Source organism: Nomascus leucogenys, chromosome 21 (genome assembly GCF_006542625.1).
Source record: "Nomascus leucogenys isolate Asia chromosome 21, Asia_NLE_v1, whole genome shotgun sequence".
NCBI classification, from domain to species: Eukaryota; Metazoa; Chordata; class Mammalia; order Primates; family Hylobatidae; genus Nomascus; species Nomascus leucogenys.
In genome coordinates this window covers 65,963,053-65,979,105 of record NC_044401.1, presented here as the reverse complement: position 1 = coordinate 65,979,105, position 16,053 = coordinate 65,963,053, and the positions used below count along the sequence as shown (strand labels likewise).

The following is a 16,053-nucleotide window of genomic DNA, read 5'->3' as shown; positions in this document are numbered from 1 at the left end:
AGAAAGCAACAGACCTAGGTGCCCAAATCTACCATGACATGGCTTTGGACAAATCACCTAACTGCTCTGAGCCTTGGCTTGTCCATGTAGAATGAGAGTGATACTCTCTTCCTTGAAGTTCTGTTAGGAGCAATAAGCTCTGTGTCTGGCCAGTAATAATGGCACCTATTATTGTCATTCTAGGGTTAACTAGTCACTAGCAAACTCATCATTTTCATTCCCTGTGGGAACATATGTACCTGAGGACAGAATTCGTATCTATCTTCCTATTTCCCGCAAACTGAACTCAGTGCTTTTCTCTTGGGGAGTGGTTTCGGGCAGTATTCAACAAGTATCAATTTGGATATATTTCTATCAACTCCAAGTGCAATACGCTCAGTTTTTCTCTTATTTAATATCAATCTTATTCAAGTGAAGAAACATATTTATTACAGCAAAACCTTATTACAAGACATATCACATCTTCCACAAATAAATAGCTATTTGATGGATACTTGAGTAAATCAATGAATGAATACAATGGATAGATGGATGGATGGAATATGCCTGGATGGACAGACTTAGAAAGAAAGAAAAAAGGAAAGTTAGAAGGCAGGCTCAATTAATATTTTAAATTCACAGCTTCCACATACAGGCACTTTGGAGAACTTCAGGATTTTCATCTCCATTTCCAACTACAAACTGGTCTATATAGTACAACAAATGTTTCCTTTAGAGATCAAAATATTTTATAGTTATCCATATAAAAGCAGCTAAGGTTTATGTGTCAATTGATTCAGAACATACTTGTCTTAATGCGACTATGAATCTGTTAATATTCTGAACTCCTGAAAATGTCAACAGTCACATCAGTATTGACATATTCAAAAAATAGTTCACAATTTTGAGATTCATTCAGTCTACAGATGGATTACCTAACTTTGCCATGACATTCTAACCTATCCCCAGGATAGGAGCAATAAATAAGCAGTAATATTCTATTGTACAGATGCCGATTTCTCAATAGCCTATCAATCATCTGCTTCCTAGTCTTGATCTTGCAGTTTGTGGTGACATAAGTGCTGCTGTAATGCAACTTTTGCACCTGCTCCTTTAGGGAAGGTGGAAACTACTGGGTTATTGGAGAAACAGTCTACACAGTGACCTCTGATGCAAATGTGATGGGAGCCAGAAAGCATATTCTTAATTCTGTTTTTTCCCCCTAAAGAGACAAAGTGTTGCTATGTTGCCCAGTCTGGTTTCAAACTCCTGGCCTCAAGGGATCCTCCCATCTTGGCTTCCCAAAGTGTTGGGATTACAAACATGAGCCACCATGTCCACTGCAGAAAGCATATTCTTTTTTTTTCTTTCGAGTCAGCGTCTCACTCTGTTGCCCAGGTGGAGTGCAATGGCGCGACCTTGGCTCACTGCAAACTCTGCCTCCCGGGTTCAAGCAATTCTCCCGCCTCAGCTTCTCAAACAGCTGGGATTACAGGCACCTGCCACTATGCCCGGCTAATTTTTGTATTTTTAGTGAGACGGGGTTTCACCATGCTGGCCAGGCTGGTCTCCATCTCCCAACCTCAGGCAACCCGCCCGCCTTGGCTTCCCAAAATGCTGGGATTACAGGCATGAGCCACCACGCCCAGATAGAAAGCATATTCTTTCTTCCCAAATAAAGCATCAAATTTAGAGATTCACCTCTGTATTTTTTTATTTTGACACTACCTATACATACATTATGCATTCTTCAAGATTTTGAAAAATGCTAATGTTTTAAAGTTTATTTTATTCTAAATTTCTTTTAAACTTTTTTTTTTTTTTTTTTTTTTTTTTTTTTTGGAGACAGAATCTCACTCTGTGGCCCAGGCAGGAGTGCAATGGCACCATCTCAGCTTACTAACACCTCTGCCTCCAGGGTTGAAGAGATTCTCTTGCCTCAGCCTCCCAAGTAGCTAGGACTATAGGTGAACGCGCCACCATGCCTGGCTAATTTTTTTTTTTTTTTTTGTATCTTAATAGAGGGGGTTTCACCATGTTGCCCAGGCTGGTCTTGAACTCCTGAGTTCAGGCAATCCACCCTCCTTGGCCTCCCAAAGTGCTAGGATTACAGGCACGAGCCACCGCACCTGGCCTGTTTTAAAGTTTATTACCTGCAGAACAGTAGCAAACTGTTGTTCAAGGAAAACTGTGTACCTAAGATGAAGCTGTATTATACCTACAGATTAAACTGTTTGAGGAAATTGTTGTTTTGAGACATAATCACATCCAAAAACAGTAGTCATGTGACTCACTGCCTTGACGGAGACTCTAGCAACTGGACAAGTCTTCCTAGAGATGAAAATGCCTATTTAGTGCATTTTCTTCAGGTTCTGCCAGCTAAGCTACCTGAGCTGACTTCTGCTTTTCAGTCTATCCGTCTTGGGTAAAGAAAAAAAAGTAAAGATGTTGATACAGAAGTTGCAAATCCCATGCCATCTGGGCATGCTGCTAACAGTTCTCACCTTTGTCAGACCAGGGTTTACAAGGCAATTTTTAGCATAATGTCACTTCAGCCTCCATTACCTGCTGTTTGGCATCTCACGTTCTCTTTTTTCCGTCCCAAGGGCTATGTTGTTATAATATGTGAATGGCAGTGTACAAGACTTCCATTTCAAGAATATGTGCATAGCAGAGATATGGAAAGCTGAATCAAGACACCAAAGTCATTTGCTGATTAAACACTGGGACAGACTCAAGCCTGTTTTCTACTCAGAATAAATTTCTATCAGCCATTGTTGAACAGAACTCGTCTCTTTATTAACATGCATGTATGTAATAACTTGATTAACCTATGAATTCCTGAGTAATTAGTATTTATCATAAGGTACCCATGAACTAGTCTTATGGCCTTACTGAAAACAGGGTAATTTTTCTCGTGTATTTCAATGTCTAATGATTGTGTGGTGACATCAGCAACTGAACGGTAATTAACACGAACTCCCAGCTTTTCACATGACTGATAACTAGATTAATAATTATGCTACAGGTGATGCATGTCCAGTCCTCTATTTCTGGCTTTTGATTTCCTAGTTTTCTGACAAATTTTGGGAGGCTAAGAACCTCCTGCTTCATAGAGGTGCTGGATTGCTCTGCAGAGAAAGCAATGACTGGGAGGTGGCAGAAAATGACACAGAATGATGGGGAGATAAGAACCCTCTCAGATGACAGCAGTCTGTTGCTGCGAGGTTACAGGGATTCCTAGGAAAATTCCTCATTGTCTCCCACCATAAAACAATTTTTTATTATTATAGTATCAAATAGATGGCAGATGCTTTTATGCAAAGCTGCCCCAAGTTGCTGATACTATCTTGTAAATTACATCGATGAATTAAGGAAATATGATTAACATATGCGTTTCCACACTTTGGGATCCTTATTTAGGCTTTTTCCACATCTATCTTCCTAATCTAGTTATGGAGAACATTTCTGGGTTTTATCCCAAATAAACAAAAAAAGTTATAAACTTACTGCACTAAAAGGAGATTTTAACACAATTTTACTATGAGTCAAAACATTTAGTTAACTCTGGGGATATTTCTGCTAATGTGATTTTAAGCATTGCTGATGTGTTAAACAATGGGCTGGAAAATTAAAACAAAACCATGAACTGTGCTGTCTCCAATTTTGAAATGTCAAAAGCTTTTGGCTTAGGACAGTGTCACTTCTGCTGAGGACTCTGTGCCTTCTCATTTGGAGAATGGCAACAGGGTGCTGGTTTAGAGAATGCCATACTAGAAAGAGCCCTGGTCATGAGTCAGAGCATCCAGGTTCTAGTTTTACTTCTTCACAGCTCTGTGATTTTAGGTTGGCTGCCTCCTCTCTGAGGCACACTTTGCCAACTCCCAAAGTGTAGCCCTAAATAAAAGCTGGAGGGTTTTGTGCTGAAGCTTACTTTCTGGCCTCGTGCCTCATGTGCCATTTCTAAGCAGGAAGTCTGAGCTCAAGGCACTAGGCACTGGGTGGTTAAGAGCCCATGCTCTTAGCATCTGCAGGCTCAGCTTCCAGACTCTACTGTACATTGTCACTTATCCTCCTCCCCATACTTTTACCCAAAAAGAATCTCACTAGCAGGTAATTTCTACAAAGGACTAGAACACTGCTTGGCATCTAAGCAACACTCAATAGACAGAGGCTAATACTATTATGATTATTTTTATTTAATTTATTTTTTTTGAGACAGGGTCTCGCTCTGTTGTCCAGGCTGGAGTGCAGTGGTATGATCAGCTCACTGCAACCTCTACCTCACGAGCTCAAGCGATCCTCCCACCTCAGCCTCCCAAGTAGCTGAGACTACAGGTGTGCACCACCATGCTCAGCTAATTTTTTGTATTTTGGGTAGAGGTGGGGTTTTACCATGTTGCCCAGGATGGTCTTGAACTCCTGAGCTCAAGCAATCTGCCTGCCTCAGCCTCCCAAAGTGCTGGGATTACAGGCATGAGCCATTGTGCCCAGCTGGTTATTATTATTATTATTATTATTATTATTGTTACTGCCTTTCTTTGCTTACTCTGTTAGGCTGACATAAGAGGAAAAACAACAGATAAATAAAATATGATTGTGCCTTCAGTAATCAGAAAAATAACAAATTTAAACATTTCTAACCACAGAGAGGGAACCAAGAAGAAATGAAGAAATGTGAAGTGAATATAGGTAATACAAAGTGTGGGAGACAGAGAAGGGCAAGCACATGTCCTGCAGGGACTGTGCGACTCTGTGGGAAGAAAACCAAATGTACCACAGTGCAGGCCATGAGCTCTCTGATTAATCCTTCACCACCTGTACTGATCTCCCCTGGAGTTACAGCTTCAGCTGCTCTCTGACCTGGCTCACACCCTCTACTGAATTAAAGGCCATAAGTCAAAAGGTGATGAAGCAGGGCTGATACCAGCTGCTGTGGACAGAGTTTACTCCGATCTGTCAATGCCCGCACCTGTCTGGTTGGCACCCAGGGCATTTTGGCTGTTAAATGCTTATATCTCCACAAAGTTTCCAGTGAATTCTCAAAAAGCAAGTATAACTGGCCAAATTTTAAAAAATGTATTCCTTACATGAATGTGTTCATTTCTTCAACCAATATTTACTGTTTGTTACAAACCAGCCTTGCACTAGGCTCTTGGGTGCAGACGAACGCCAAGATAGGCCTGCCCTCAAGAAGCTCATAAGCCAATGTGTTAAGACAGTGGCTGTGAATTGTGAATACCTCAGCATTACAGACACTTGGATCAACGAGTATCACATTTTTTAGCATCTAAATCTGCACAATCTGGAACTGAGGGAAGTATGCTTTTGGTCAATGTTATTTGCTCTCCTGTGCATGCTCTGGGTTCTTATGGGCTCATGTCTGACATCTGGGAAGATTTCTTCCCATCTTCACCTATAATCCTATTTGACTTCCACTGTCATCCCAACCTAGTGTTTTAAAAATGAAAGGACTACCTGAAGTCACCAAAGGCAGAGAAAGATCAGGATATCATTATTTAGGATAGGTGTGATGGGCTAACAGTTCTCCAATTTTATAACATTTGAATAGATTCATCTTTTGGGACATGTTTCATCCAACAGCTTACTAAGACATGTTCATTGTGTGCATACTTAGGCAACCAAAAAGTTCCTCCTTTCCGATCAGTGAATGTATCTAATCATAATAACACTTGAACAAAATCACTCAGTTGGAATTTTAAATTGGGTCAACACCTATAAAACTGATCACAACCAAGACTATCCAGCTATTATGTTATGCTCATTTGAGAAAATATAAATTTAAATTATTTTGATGCTTCCTTCCTAGATGTAGTTTTAGCAATTATTTATTTCTATCTAATATATCTCCCTCTTTTTTCTCACAATAAAATACTTCTTTTAGAAACTGCTTCTTTCTCTTTCCAGTGCTTGTCAGTTGGTGGACTGAATCAAGCCCTCAGCTTCAGGGCTCCCATAAATAAGGCTGATTCTAAAAGAATCAGGAGCCATAGAGAAACAGGGTGTCTGCTTCATTAGGATATTTAGCATTAAGGATCACAGAGCTTAGAGCGGTCAGAGGCCACCTTTGCCTCCTCAAGGCATAGACATGAGAATGGAGGCAATATGGAGAGAAGTGGAGTCAAGAAATACAGAGACAAATGGGATTGTTTATGGAATTGGTTCAATCCCTGAATCCAACAGATTGGGTTTTCAGGGAGCAGACCCCTAAATAGAGTTTGGAATAAAAGCTTTTAATCAATGATCAACACCCATGAAAGGAAAAAACTAGGATTCAACAGGGAAGAGAAAGAAACTGAACTGTGATGTGGTCCAACAAAGACATGGTCATCCTGACAGAAAGTTATGGATTAAATCAGAATTGCCCAGTGTTGGTCAGAAATGGTTGACCCTTCATATCCCAACCTTGCTCAGTCACTAGATGTGGGCTTCCTCAGGAGGGGTGTGACTGTGGGCAAGTGTCTGTCTGCAGCTGGGGCAGACCAGGAAGAAGTGAGAGCTGGAGGTCATCCACCAACCCCACACCCCATGGCGAGGCAGCACGTCCTTCTGGGTGGCGTATCTCTTTGTAAAACCTCACAGTGCTGCCAGAAGCCATCTGATCATCCCAGTTATGTGAACCGGCAAACTCCCAATTTTTTGTCAAGACAGTTTGACTTCTGTTACTTTGTTTGCAATCAAGAGGCTCCGTGCTTCCCTTCAAACTTAAAGTTCTTCGGAAACATCAAGATTCCAGCAATTACGAACACTCTTGAAATAAATTGGAGAAGACAATTTAAACGCACAGCAGACCACATGATGGCAATCCTATTTGTTAATCAAGCTCCAAGTCTGCAGTCTCCAGATGGTTCACGAATTTCAAGTGGCCAGATCCTGAAGATGGGAGATAGCTGTTTTATTGGGCTGAGGGTTTGTGATCAAAATTGACAACTCATTGGGTAGAAAGGACTGTAATTTGTATGTCACAGAACAAATAAAGTCCAGCATGTTTTCCTTTGAATAAGTTTTACTAAAATGAGAAGTAGACTTCTCAGTTTCGCTTCTGGTCAGAAAGATCCACTCTAACTTGTTTATCTCCCAGTAATCCTCATCCTCTCAATAACAAAATGTGTGTTTCTCTGAGAACAGTGATTTATTCATTAATGATGCCCTCTTTGTTCCTGCAAGTGACCAAGTTTGCAATGGACAGCACAATAGGAAAATCAAACCAGCACTCTAGGCTCATACTGGGGAGATAATAAAATTATTTTCATACGTGCTGAAGTTCATTTTTACTCTAGGTCACTATCATGGTAAGGTTCTGAATTTCTAGTAATATTTCAATTTATACCAATATAGCATAAAATTTGCAATTCCAAAGCCCCAATGTAAATGATGTGAATATACACACGTATCATTTCTATGTGTGTGTATATATAGAGATAATACATATATAAAAAGGCTTATTGGCACATACTAATAAGCGTGTGTGTGTGTGTGTGTGTGTGTGTGTCTGAGAGAGAGAGAGAGAGGCAGACAAACAGCAAAGATCCAATTTGACATGGCATAAAACTAAAAACCAAATGATAATGGTGGAATGACAAAGCGTTGTTTAGCACCGTTAGGTAACCAAAGCAAATGTGATCTCTCTTGTCTTTATAACCCGAAAAGTCAATGAGTCAATTGTTTAGAAACTTCTCTGGATGGACTATTTTTTGTGGAGTTCCTCATATTCCAACTCAGCAGACAAAATCTAATGCTCAGGTTATCAAGTTTCTCAGAGTAATTTACAGATGCAATAACAGTACATGCACTGCAGGCCTTGCCCTGAACCTTAATAAATATGAAAAGCAGAAACAGAGCATGACTTACCTCCAGAGTGTGGTGGGGGGCCGCAGAGCAACACAACTCCCTGGCCTTCACGCACAGACACTGCACTCCTCATTTTGGTTTTAAAATTTTCAAGATCTGATTTGAAAACAAAACAAAACTGAATTTCAGAAAGGCCAATTAAATGACAAATTTTACACCAAGACCTTCCTTTCTCTTAGAAAACAATTTTTTTTTGCTTTTTTTCTTTAAAAATTTTTATTTTTATTTACTTAGAATTTCACCCTTTATTTTAGATTCAGGAGGTACACGTACAGGTTTGTTATGTGGTTATATTGTGTAATGCTGAGGTTTGGAGTATGGTTGATCTCATCACCCAGGTAGTGAGTATAGAACCCAATAGGTAGTTTTCTAATCCTTACCCCTCTCCCTTCCTCCCCACTGTAGTCGTCCCCAGGGTCCAGTTTTGTCATCTTTATGGTCATAAGTACCTAATATTTATCTTCTACTTATAAGTGAGAACATACAGTACTTGGTTTTCTGTTCATGCATGGAAAACAATTTTAAAATCTCTTTCCAAGAACCTAGAGAGAAAACCATTTGCTTTGAGGTAGAAAAGCTGGATTCTGATTTCTTTATCAAAGCTTCTAGAAATTCAGCAATACAATATAAATATATACCCACTGATCCCATGTTGCTGAAATAGTGTTAAAAATGGCATGAACTATCCAAAGACAAACTGTATATTGGAATGAACTAACCAGACAATATAATTCAAAAAAGGAAATGAAATATCCTAAATCAAAAATAAACATAAATATGACTTTCACATTCACCAGTGATTCACCATATCATGAATACTTTTAGCTTCAACTTGTAATAATGACCAACTATTCATGAATTTCCCTCCTAAATATTTTATCGTAAATAGCCTAAATAGATTTTATTCTACCTATAATTATTTTTATTTACAAAAATATTTGAAAATATTCAGTTTCTGAGTACAAGTCCTATTTTTCCCATATTCTGAAGGGCTTTGTGGAAGATACATTGTCACTGGAAATTACCAAGAATGTAGAACTTAAAGGATAACAGTAATTTAAATCAGCATATTCCCTCTTATTTATAGTGGCTAAAAATAATTATTTTTATAAGCATCCAAAGAATTTTTCAAGTGTATAAAAAAGTTAAAAAAATAGCCATCAAGTGCAAATACTATTTTGATTACCAGCAGTTATTTTTAGAGAACATTTAATTTCTTCCAATGACAATCCAGTACAGCAAATACTGATTCATTCTTTCCAACTTCAATTACAGGAGAGAGAAAATTCTGTTGACTTCGTTTTTAAAAATGCTTTAGTCTATAGGGAAAGAGGAAGAAAGATCTGTTTCTCTAAACTCTGACTTATAAAAAATGCTTGTGAATTACACAGTTAATATACTCTATGGTGTCACTTTCTGTATCGGAAAAATTGTACTGTCAATTTCTGAAAGAATATATTCACTTCATAGCTCTTAAGGGCTGATATAAATTGCCTAAGTGGTATCTATACAGAGTGAAGCAGTATATGTATTTTAGAATACAACTTGGAGATTTTCAACTTTTCTTTGAAAAATATAAAAAGCAAAATAATTATCTTCAAATTCATAAAACCAGAACCTGTAGACACTTACGGATATTCTAGGGACCATATCACAGTATATCAGAGAGAAGTCAGAAGGCCTATGTGCCTCATGTTATTGTTACTGAAAAATAGTATTAAATTGCTAGGTTATAAATATGGAGTAAAGTGATTCAGCAAAACTCTCTTGTGTGTGCCCAGAAAAGAAGAAAAAAACAGTTGATGGACTTATTTTAACCACAGCCTATGCAACAGAAATGATACAATAACATAGCGTTGTATCACCTTAAATCTGTAACTAAAATGCAACATTCTCAAAACATTAAGGCACTTGGAATGTAACTAACTGAGTTAGAACTGCAAAACTGGACCACCTAAATGTTTCCCAATGGCTAAATGGGGCAGTACATCCTATCAGAATGTAGCTTATACATGGAATTTCCAAAGATTATTTTTTGATGATCAAGTATGTATCATCATTGCTGCCTTCCTGTCCAATTCCTTGTTATCTTCTGCCATATAATTTCACAGTGTGGACGTTTTCTATCACTGACTTTAGCTAGAATATGCAAAAATGTATAGAATAATTCTACAGAAACCAGTAATGTCTCCTCCAAAGGTAAAATCTCTTTTGCCTAAGCACAAATATAGCTGGCACAGATCTGCCCATTGGTCTAGAGACACGCATGGCTACTCTTTCTGCAGTGCACGGGTGCAAGGAATATTGTTATGGATATCTGATATGGCCAGTTCGTGGACATAGCATCAGGAAGCAAAGAAAAATAACTTAATTGTAATGGCACATTTTAAGTGGCACTTTGCTGAAAAGGTGGTAAGTACACAGAAGACTGCATAGTTAATCTACGGGTGTAACCAAGGCTTTAACAAGCAGAACCTGGCCAAGTAGACGGACAGTAGTAGTAGCAGTCAGAGGGCCTGGGTGGGCATTTTTCTGAGGCAGATGGAGCAACATAGATGCATAAGAACATACATGTTACAGTCAAGGTATAGTGAGACTTTTCTCCTTTTTTGCAACACTAGGAACTATGAGAAAAGAGTAGTGTCAATGTCTGAAAAGCTTCAGATCATTAAAATATCTAGTGGAAGATTATATGTGTCACCCAAATGTAAGTCAAGCTATATATAGTCCAATTTTGGATTTTAAACACAAATTAAGATGATAAAGAACATCTACAAGTAACTACAGTTAACACCATATTTAATGGTGAAAGACCAAGTGCTTTTCCCCCCCAGCATCAGAAATACAAGGGAGTTAAGCGGGTCACAGGATACAATTTCTACATATTAACAATAAACATGCAAAAATTGAAATTAAAAACTCAAAACTACTCACAATTTTTCCAAATAAAATAAAATAAAATACTCAGGTAAATTACACATAACAAAACATGCAAAAGATGTGTATAATGAAAACGACAAAATGCTAAAGAAAAAGAAAAAAATGCAGAGGCCTAAACAAATGGAGACACATACTATGTACATGGATTGTTAGATTCAACATAATTGCTGTTCTTCCCAAATTAATACACCGTCATATGCTGTAGAACGACATTTCGGTAAATGCTGGACCACATATATGGCCAGACCATATTTACAACAGTGACATCATAGCCATCATGACATAGTAGTGAAATATATTACTCCTGTGTTTGTGGTGATGGTGTAAAAAACCTACTATGCTGCCAGTCATATAAAAGTTTTGCATATAAAATTATGTATAGCATATAATACTTGAGAATGATATTAAACAACTGTTAGGGGTTTATGTATTTACTATGCTATGCTTTTATTGTTATTTTAGAATATATTACTTTTACAAATTGAAAAAAAAAAACGTTAACTATAAAACAGCCTGAGGTAGGTCCTTCAGGAGTTTTTCAGGAGACGGCATTGTCATTATAAGAGATGACAGTTCCATGCATGTTATTGCCCCTGAAGATCTTCCAGTGGGATAAGATGTGGAGGTGGAAGACAGTGATACTGATGATCCTGACCCTGTGTAGGCCTAGGTTAACATGTGTGTTTTTAAATGTTTTTGGTAAAAACACTTAATAAAGAAAACAAAATAAAAAGCTTATAGAATAAGTGTATAAGAAAATGGTTTAGTAAAGCTTTACAATGTGTGTTTTAAGCTAAGTGTTATTATGGGTCAAAATTTATAAAACATTAAAAAGTTTATAAATACAAAAGTTATAGTAAGCCAAGATTAATTTATTACTGAAACACATTTTTATAAATTCAGTATAGCCTAAGTGTGCAGTGTTTATGAAGCCTACAGTAATGTACAGTAATGTCCTAGGCCTTCACATTCACTCACCACTCACTCACCAATTCACCCACAACAGCCTTCAGTCCTGCAAGCTCCATTCATGGTAAGTGTTCAGTATAGATATACCATTTCCTGTCTTTTATATTGTACTGTACCGTTTCTATGCTTAGATATGTTCAGAATCACAAATACTCACCATTGTGTCACAATTGCCTACAGTATTAAGTAAAGTGATCTGCTGTACAGGTTTGTGGTCTAGCGGCAATAGGCTATACTATACAGCCTAAGTGTGTAGTAGGTTATACCATCTGGGTATAATAAGTACATACTATGATGTTTGATGAAATCATCTAATGATGCATTTCTCAGAACATATCCCTGTCATTAAGTGACACATAAGTGTATAAGTTTAATATAATTCCGATCAAAATATGAGCATGGTTTTGGGTTTTTCTTTTTTTTTGTAGATAAAGACAAGTTTATTCAAAAATTTATATGTAAAGGCACAGGACTTAGAATGCCTAAAACAATCTAGACTAAAAACAAAGCAGGAAGAATCACACTACCTGACATTGAGGCTTATAATATAGCTACGATGATCAAGACCTTGTGGTAGTGGCACAGGGGGAACACACAGATCCATATAGCAAAACAGAGAACCCAGAAATAGACTCACAAAAATGGGCTCAGCTGATTTTTGAAAAAATGCAACTCAATGGAAAGAGAGAAAAAAAAATCAACCTAAACTTTACTCAGTTGAAAAACCAACTCAAAATAGACCACAAACTTAAATGTAAAACACAAAGCTACAGAACTTTTATTTAAAACATATTGGAAACCATCTTTGGGATGTAAGGCTAGGCAAAAAGTTTTAGACTTGACACCAATTGAATGGTTCTTAAAAGGAAGGACTGATAAACCAGACTGCATCAACATTTAAAACTTCTGCTCCATGAAAGCTCAAGTGAAGAGGATGTAAAGAAAAGCTACAGACTGGGAGGATATACTTGAAAACCACTTATCCACTAATGAAAGAGTATCCAGAATAAGTAAGACTGCCCAAAATTCAATAGTATAAAACATACGATTCCTTTAGAAAATGGGAAGAAGACACAAACAATTCACTGAAGAGGAGAAACAGATGGAAAATAAGGACCTGAAAAGATGTTCAACATCATTAGACATCGGGGAAATGCAAATTGAAACTACAATGAGCTATCACTCCACACCTACCAAAACAGCTAAAAACAAAAAACAAAACAGTGACAGCACTAAATCTTGGAGAGGATGTAAGGAGGCTGGATGATTCAGACATTGTCTTCCTAAGTGTAAAATGTCAAAGCCAATATGGAAAACATGCCTTTTAGTTTCCTGTAAAATGAACCACACATAACTCCACCATATGACCAGCAACTGCACTCTTGGGCATTTATCCTAAAGAAATGCAAACACTCGTTCACACAAAAACCTGTACATAAAAGTTCACAGAGTTTTATGTGTAACAACCCTAAACTGGAAACAACCCAATTTCCTTCAATGTGTGAACGGCTAAATGCACAGTGCTACATCCATACCATGGAATGCTACCCTGCAACTCAAAGCAATGAAATCTTTATAGACCCAACCCCTTTGATGAATCTTCAGGAAATTATGCTGACAGAAATATGCCAATTCCAAAAGGTTATTTACTATATGATTCCATTTATGTAAAACTTTAAAAAATTCAAATTTTAGACATAGGGTTTAGTGCTGAGCATGGTGTTTTACAACTGTAATCCCAGCAACTCCAGAGGCTGAGGTAGGAGGACTGCTTGAGGCCAGGAGTTAGAGACCAGCCTGAGCAATAGTGAGACCCCCTCTCTTAAAAAAATTTAAACAAAAACAGAAATGGGAATAAATTAGTGGTTGCCAATGTTTAGGGAAGGTGGACGGAGGGGTGGGAGTGTCGTTATCAAAGAGTACAATGAGGGATCGTCATGGGACCTGAACTGTCCTCCTTCTTGACTGTGGTGGTCAACACATGAACATCCATGTGATAAAATTAGAACTACATACACATACATAATGAGTATGTATAAACCAGGGAAATATGAATTAAAAAATAATAAGCAAGCAAGCAAAGATAAAATCCAGTTCCCCGTATTTCCTTATTTCCTTTTATTTTCTTTTCTCTTCCCCCACATTACCTACAGGATAGAAGTGGCTCACTGACCCTGCTTCTGGCCATCAGCTGTGTGTGCTACTCTACCAGAGCCCAAAGCTCCAGCCACAACATGGGGCCAGTATCTCTGAAGTCGACATCAAAGAAAGGTGTGCAGAGCCCTTAGGGAAGAACACTCCTTCTTGTGACTAGCTTTTTGTAAAAATTCACATGGACCATTTCTGGTGTATAAAAGTCTTCACTTTGATACATGTCTGTTAATTTTCTATATTGGGCCAGGTTTTCTATTGCCTACCCAAGCTCTGCTCTTCAGGTTGATCTTCCCACGCAGTAGCAAGGAAAATCCCAGGAAACCATCAATGCATATGGAGAAAAGAAACTGGGGTCACCCTGACTTTCTCTGACATTCTGTGCTCAATCTGTTCCCCCTTCCTACATATTGTTGGTGCTGGTTTCTCACCTGAATTGACCTAGGTAGTGAACTATCAAGCAGAGTATGTGAAATATCACTTGGTGTAACTGCAGGGGTATAGTGCACAAGTCTGTCTCTGTATGACTTGAAATCAACCAGAAGAATGGCCACCATTTCCCAACAAGTAAATTTGAGTAAACTTGTGTCAAGCCAAGTTAAATGAGTTTCTTTATGCAGAATAAGTCAGAGACCTTAATATGAACTATGGACGGATAATGTCTACTAAAGTGGAATGGCTATTACAGAGTATCCTAAATGTATTTGAGCAAATAATTCTACGTAGAGAATTTTATGGCAAATGCTGAAAAGGCCATATGTGCAATTGGGCACATGAATATTAAAAAAGATGTCAATAAGAGACTGCAAAGTAAAACAAGCCATTTTCCCTCTAAAAGAACTAAAATGGAACATCATAGTGGCAATATATCTGAAATGGTTGCCAGCTGACTAAATGGTCTCAACATTTAAAAACTGAAGAGCTCTGCCTCAAAATGCTTTATATCTACTTGTGATCACAGCATGAAGAGCAAATAAAATCATTGTCACTGAAAACTGGATGTGAGCTTTCATACTTGTATAACACAACGCTATTTGATGCTACGAGGTGAAGTGTTACCTCTTCAATTAAAATGAAAAATACTATCCAGTAGTGATAATCTGTACCAGGAACACAGACACAGGCAATGTAATAGTCTTCCATACATAATATCTTAAACATCCTTAATGTTTAATGTTGAAATGCTTAGTGATTGGTAGTTATCAAATTAAATCATTACATGAACAGTGTAAATGACAAGATTGCCTTTGAAAGAATCAGGTCGCTCCAATAAAAGAAAGTTGTGCACTGCCATGCAAAAGCTAAGAAGAAACCCAATGAACATACCCAGAAAAGCAATCAAAATCAAGACTGCAATTCAGTTACGGCTTTCACCCTTACTGTAAGTCAGGGGTGTCCAATCTTTTGGCTTCCCTAGGCCACACTGGAAGAAGAATTGTCTTGGGCCACACATAAAATACATTAACACTAATAATAACCAATGAGCTAAAAAAAATCACAAAAAAATCTCATAATGTTTTACAAAAGTTTACAAATTTGTGTTGGGCTGCATTCAAAGCCACCATGGGCCACAGGTTGGACAAGCTTGCTATAAAAAAGAATCCCATGCAACAATTCAGTTTCGCAATCAAGTGGTAAAGTTTCAATTAGTTGATAAATCTCATTAAAGCATGCCCACTACAAAAATAAAAAAAATCCCGGTTCAGTGAATGACCACACCTTTCTTCCTGCATTATGGCACATGCAGAAGCACTTAGAAGATCTCCCACATCAGAATATTAGACATAAACAACTGACTCTTAGTTATCTTCAGTATCAGCATGTTCAAAACTCAATCATTATTTTCATTATTTCTTGCTCTATTCCCCAACACCCAAATTCAAAGTGTCTCCTCCTTTCTTGTTCCCTTTCTTGCTGGTCCAATTCTCAAAACATTTAATTATGTATAAAGCCCCTAACAGAAAACTCTCCCATGGCAAAGTGTGTCTTAGGAAAATAAAACTTTATCTTTATGAAAAATAATAGCTTATTCAACAAAAGTTCAATAGTGTTTTAGTTTTGTTTCTCACAAGCCAGAGCCTCCAAAAAGACTTGGGTGACATGGTTTATGTGGGGTGATCTTAGAGGCAGTGGGGAAGGAAA

At 37.8% G+C, this 16,053-nt stretch overlaps 1 protein-coding gene across 1 annotated transcript in view; it reads right to left on the bottom strand.

Moving 5' to 3' along the window:
- Positions 1–16,053, bottom strand: part of CNTN3 (contactin 3) — a 350,216-nt gene that overhangs the window by 155,994 nt on the left and 178,169 nt on the right. Inside the window, exon 5 of the mRNA XM_003264908.3 lies at positions 7,852–7,947. Within this exon, the coding sequence (XP_003264956.1) occupies positions 7,852–7,947 (96 nt within the window). The remainder of the gene's footprint in view (positions 1–7,851; positions 7,948–16,053) is intronic.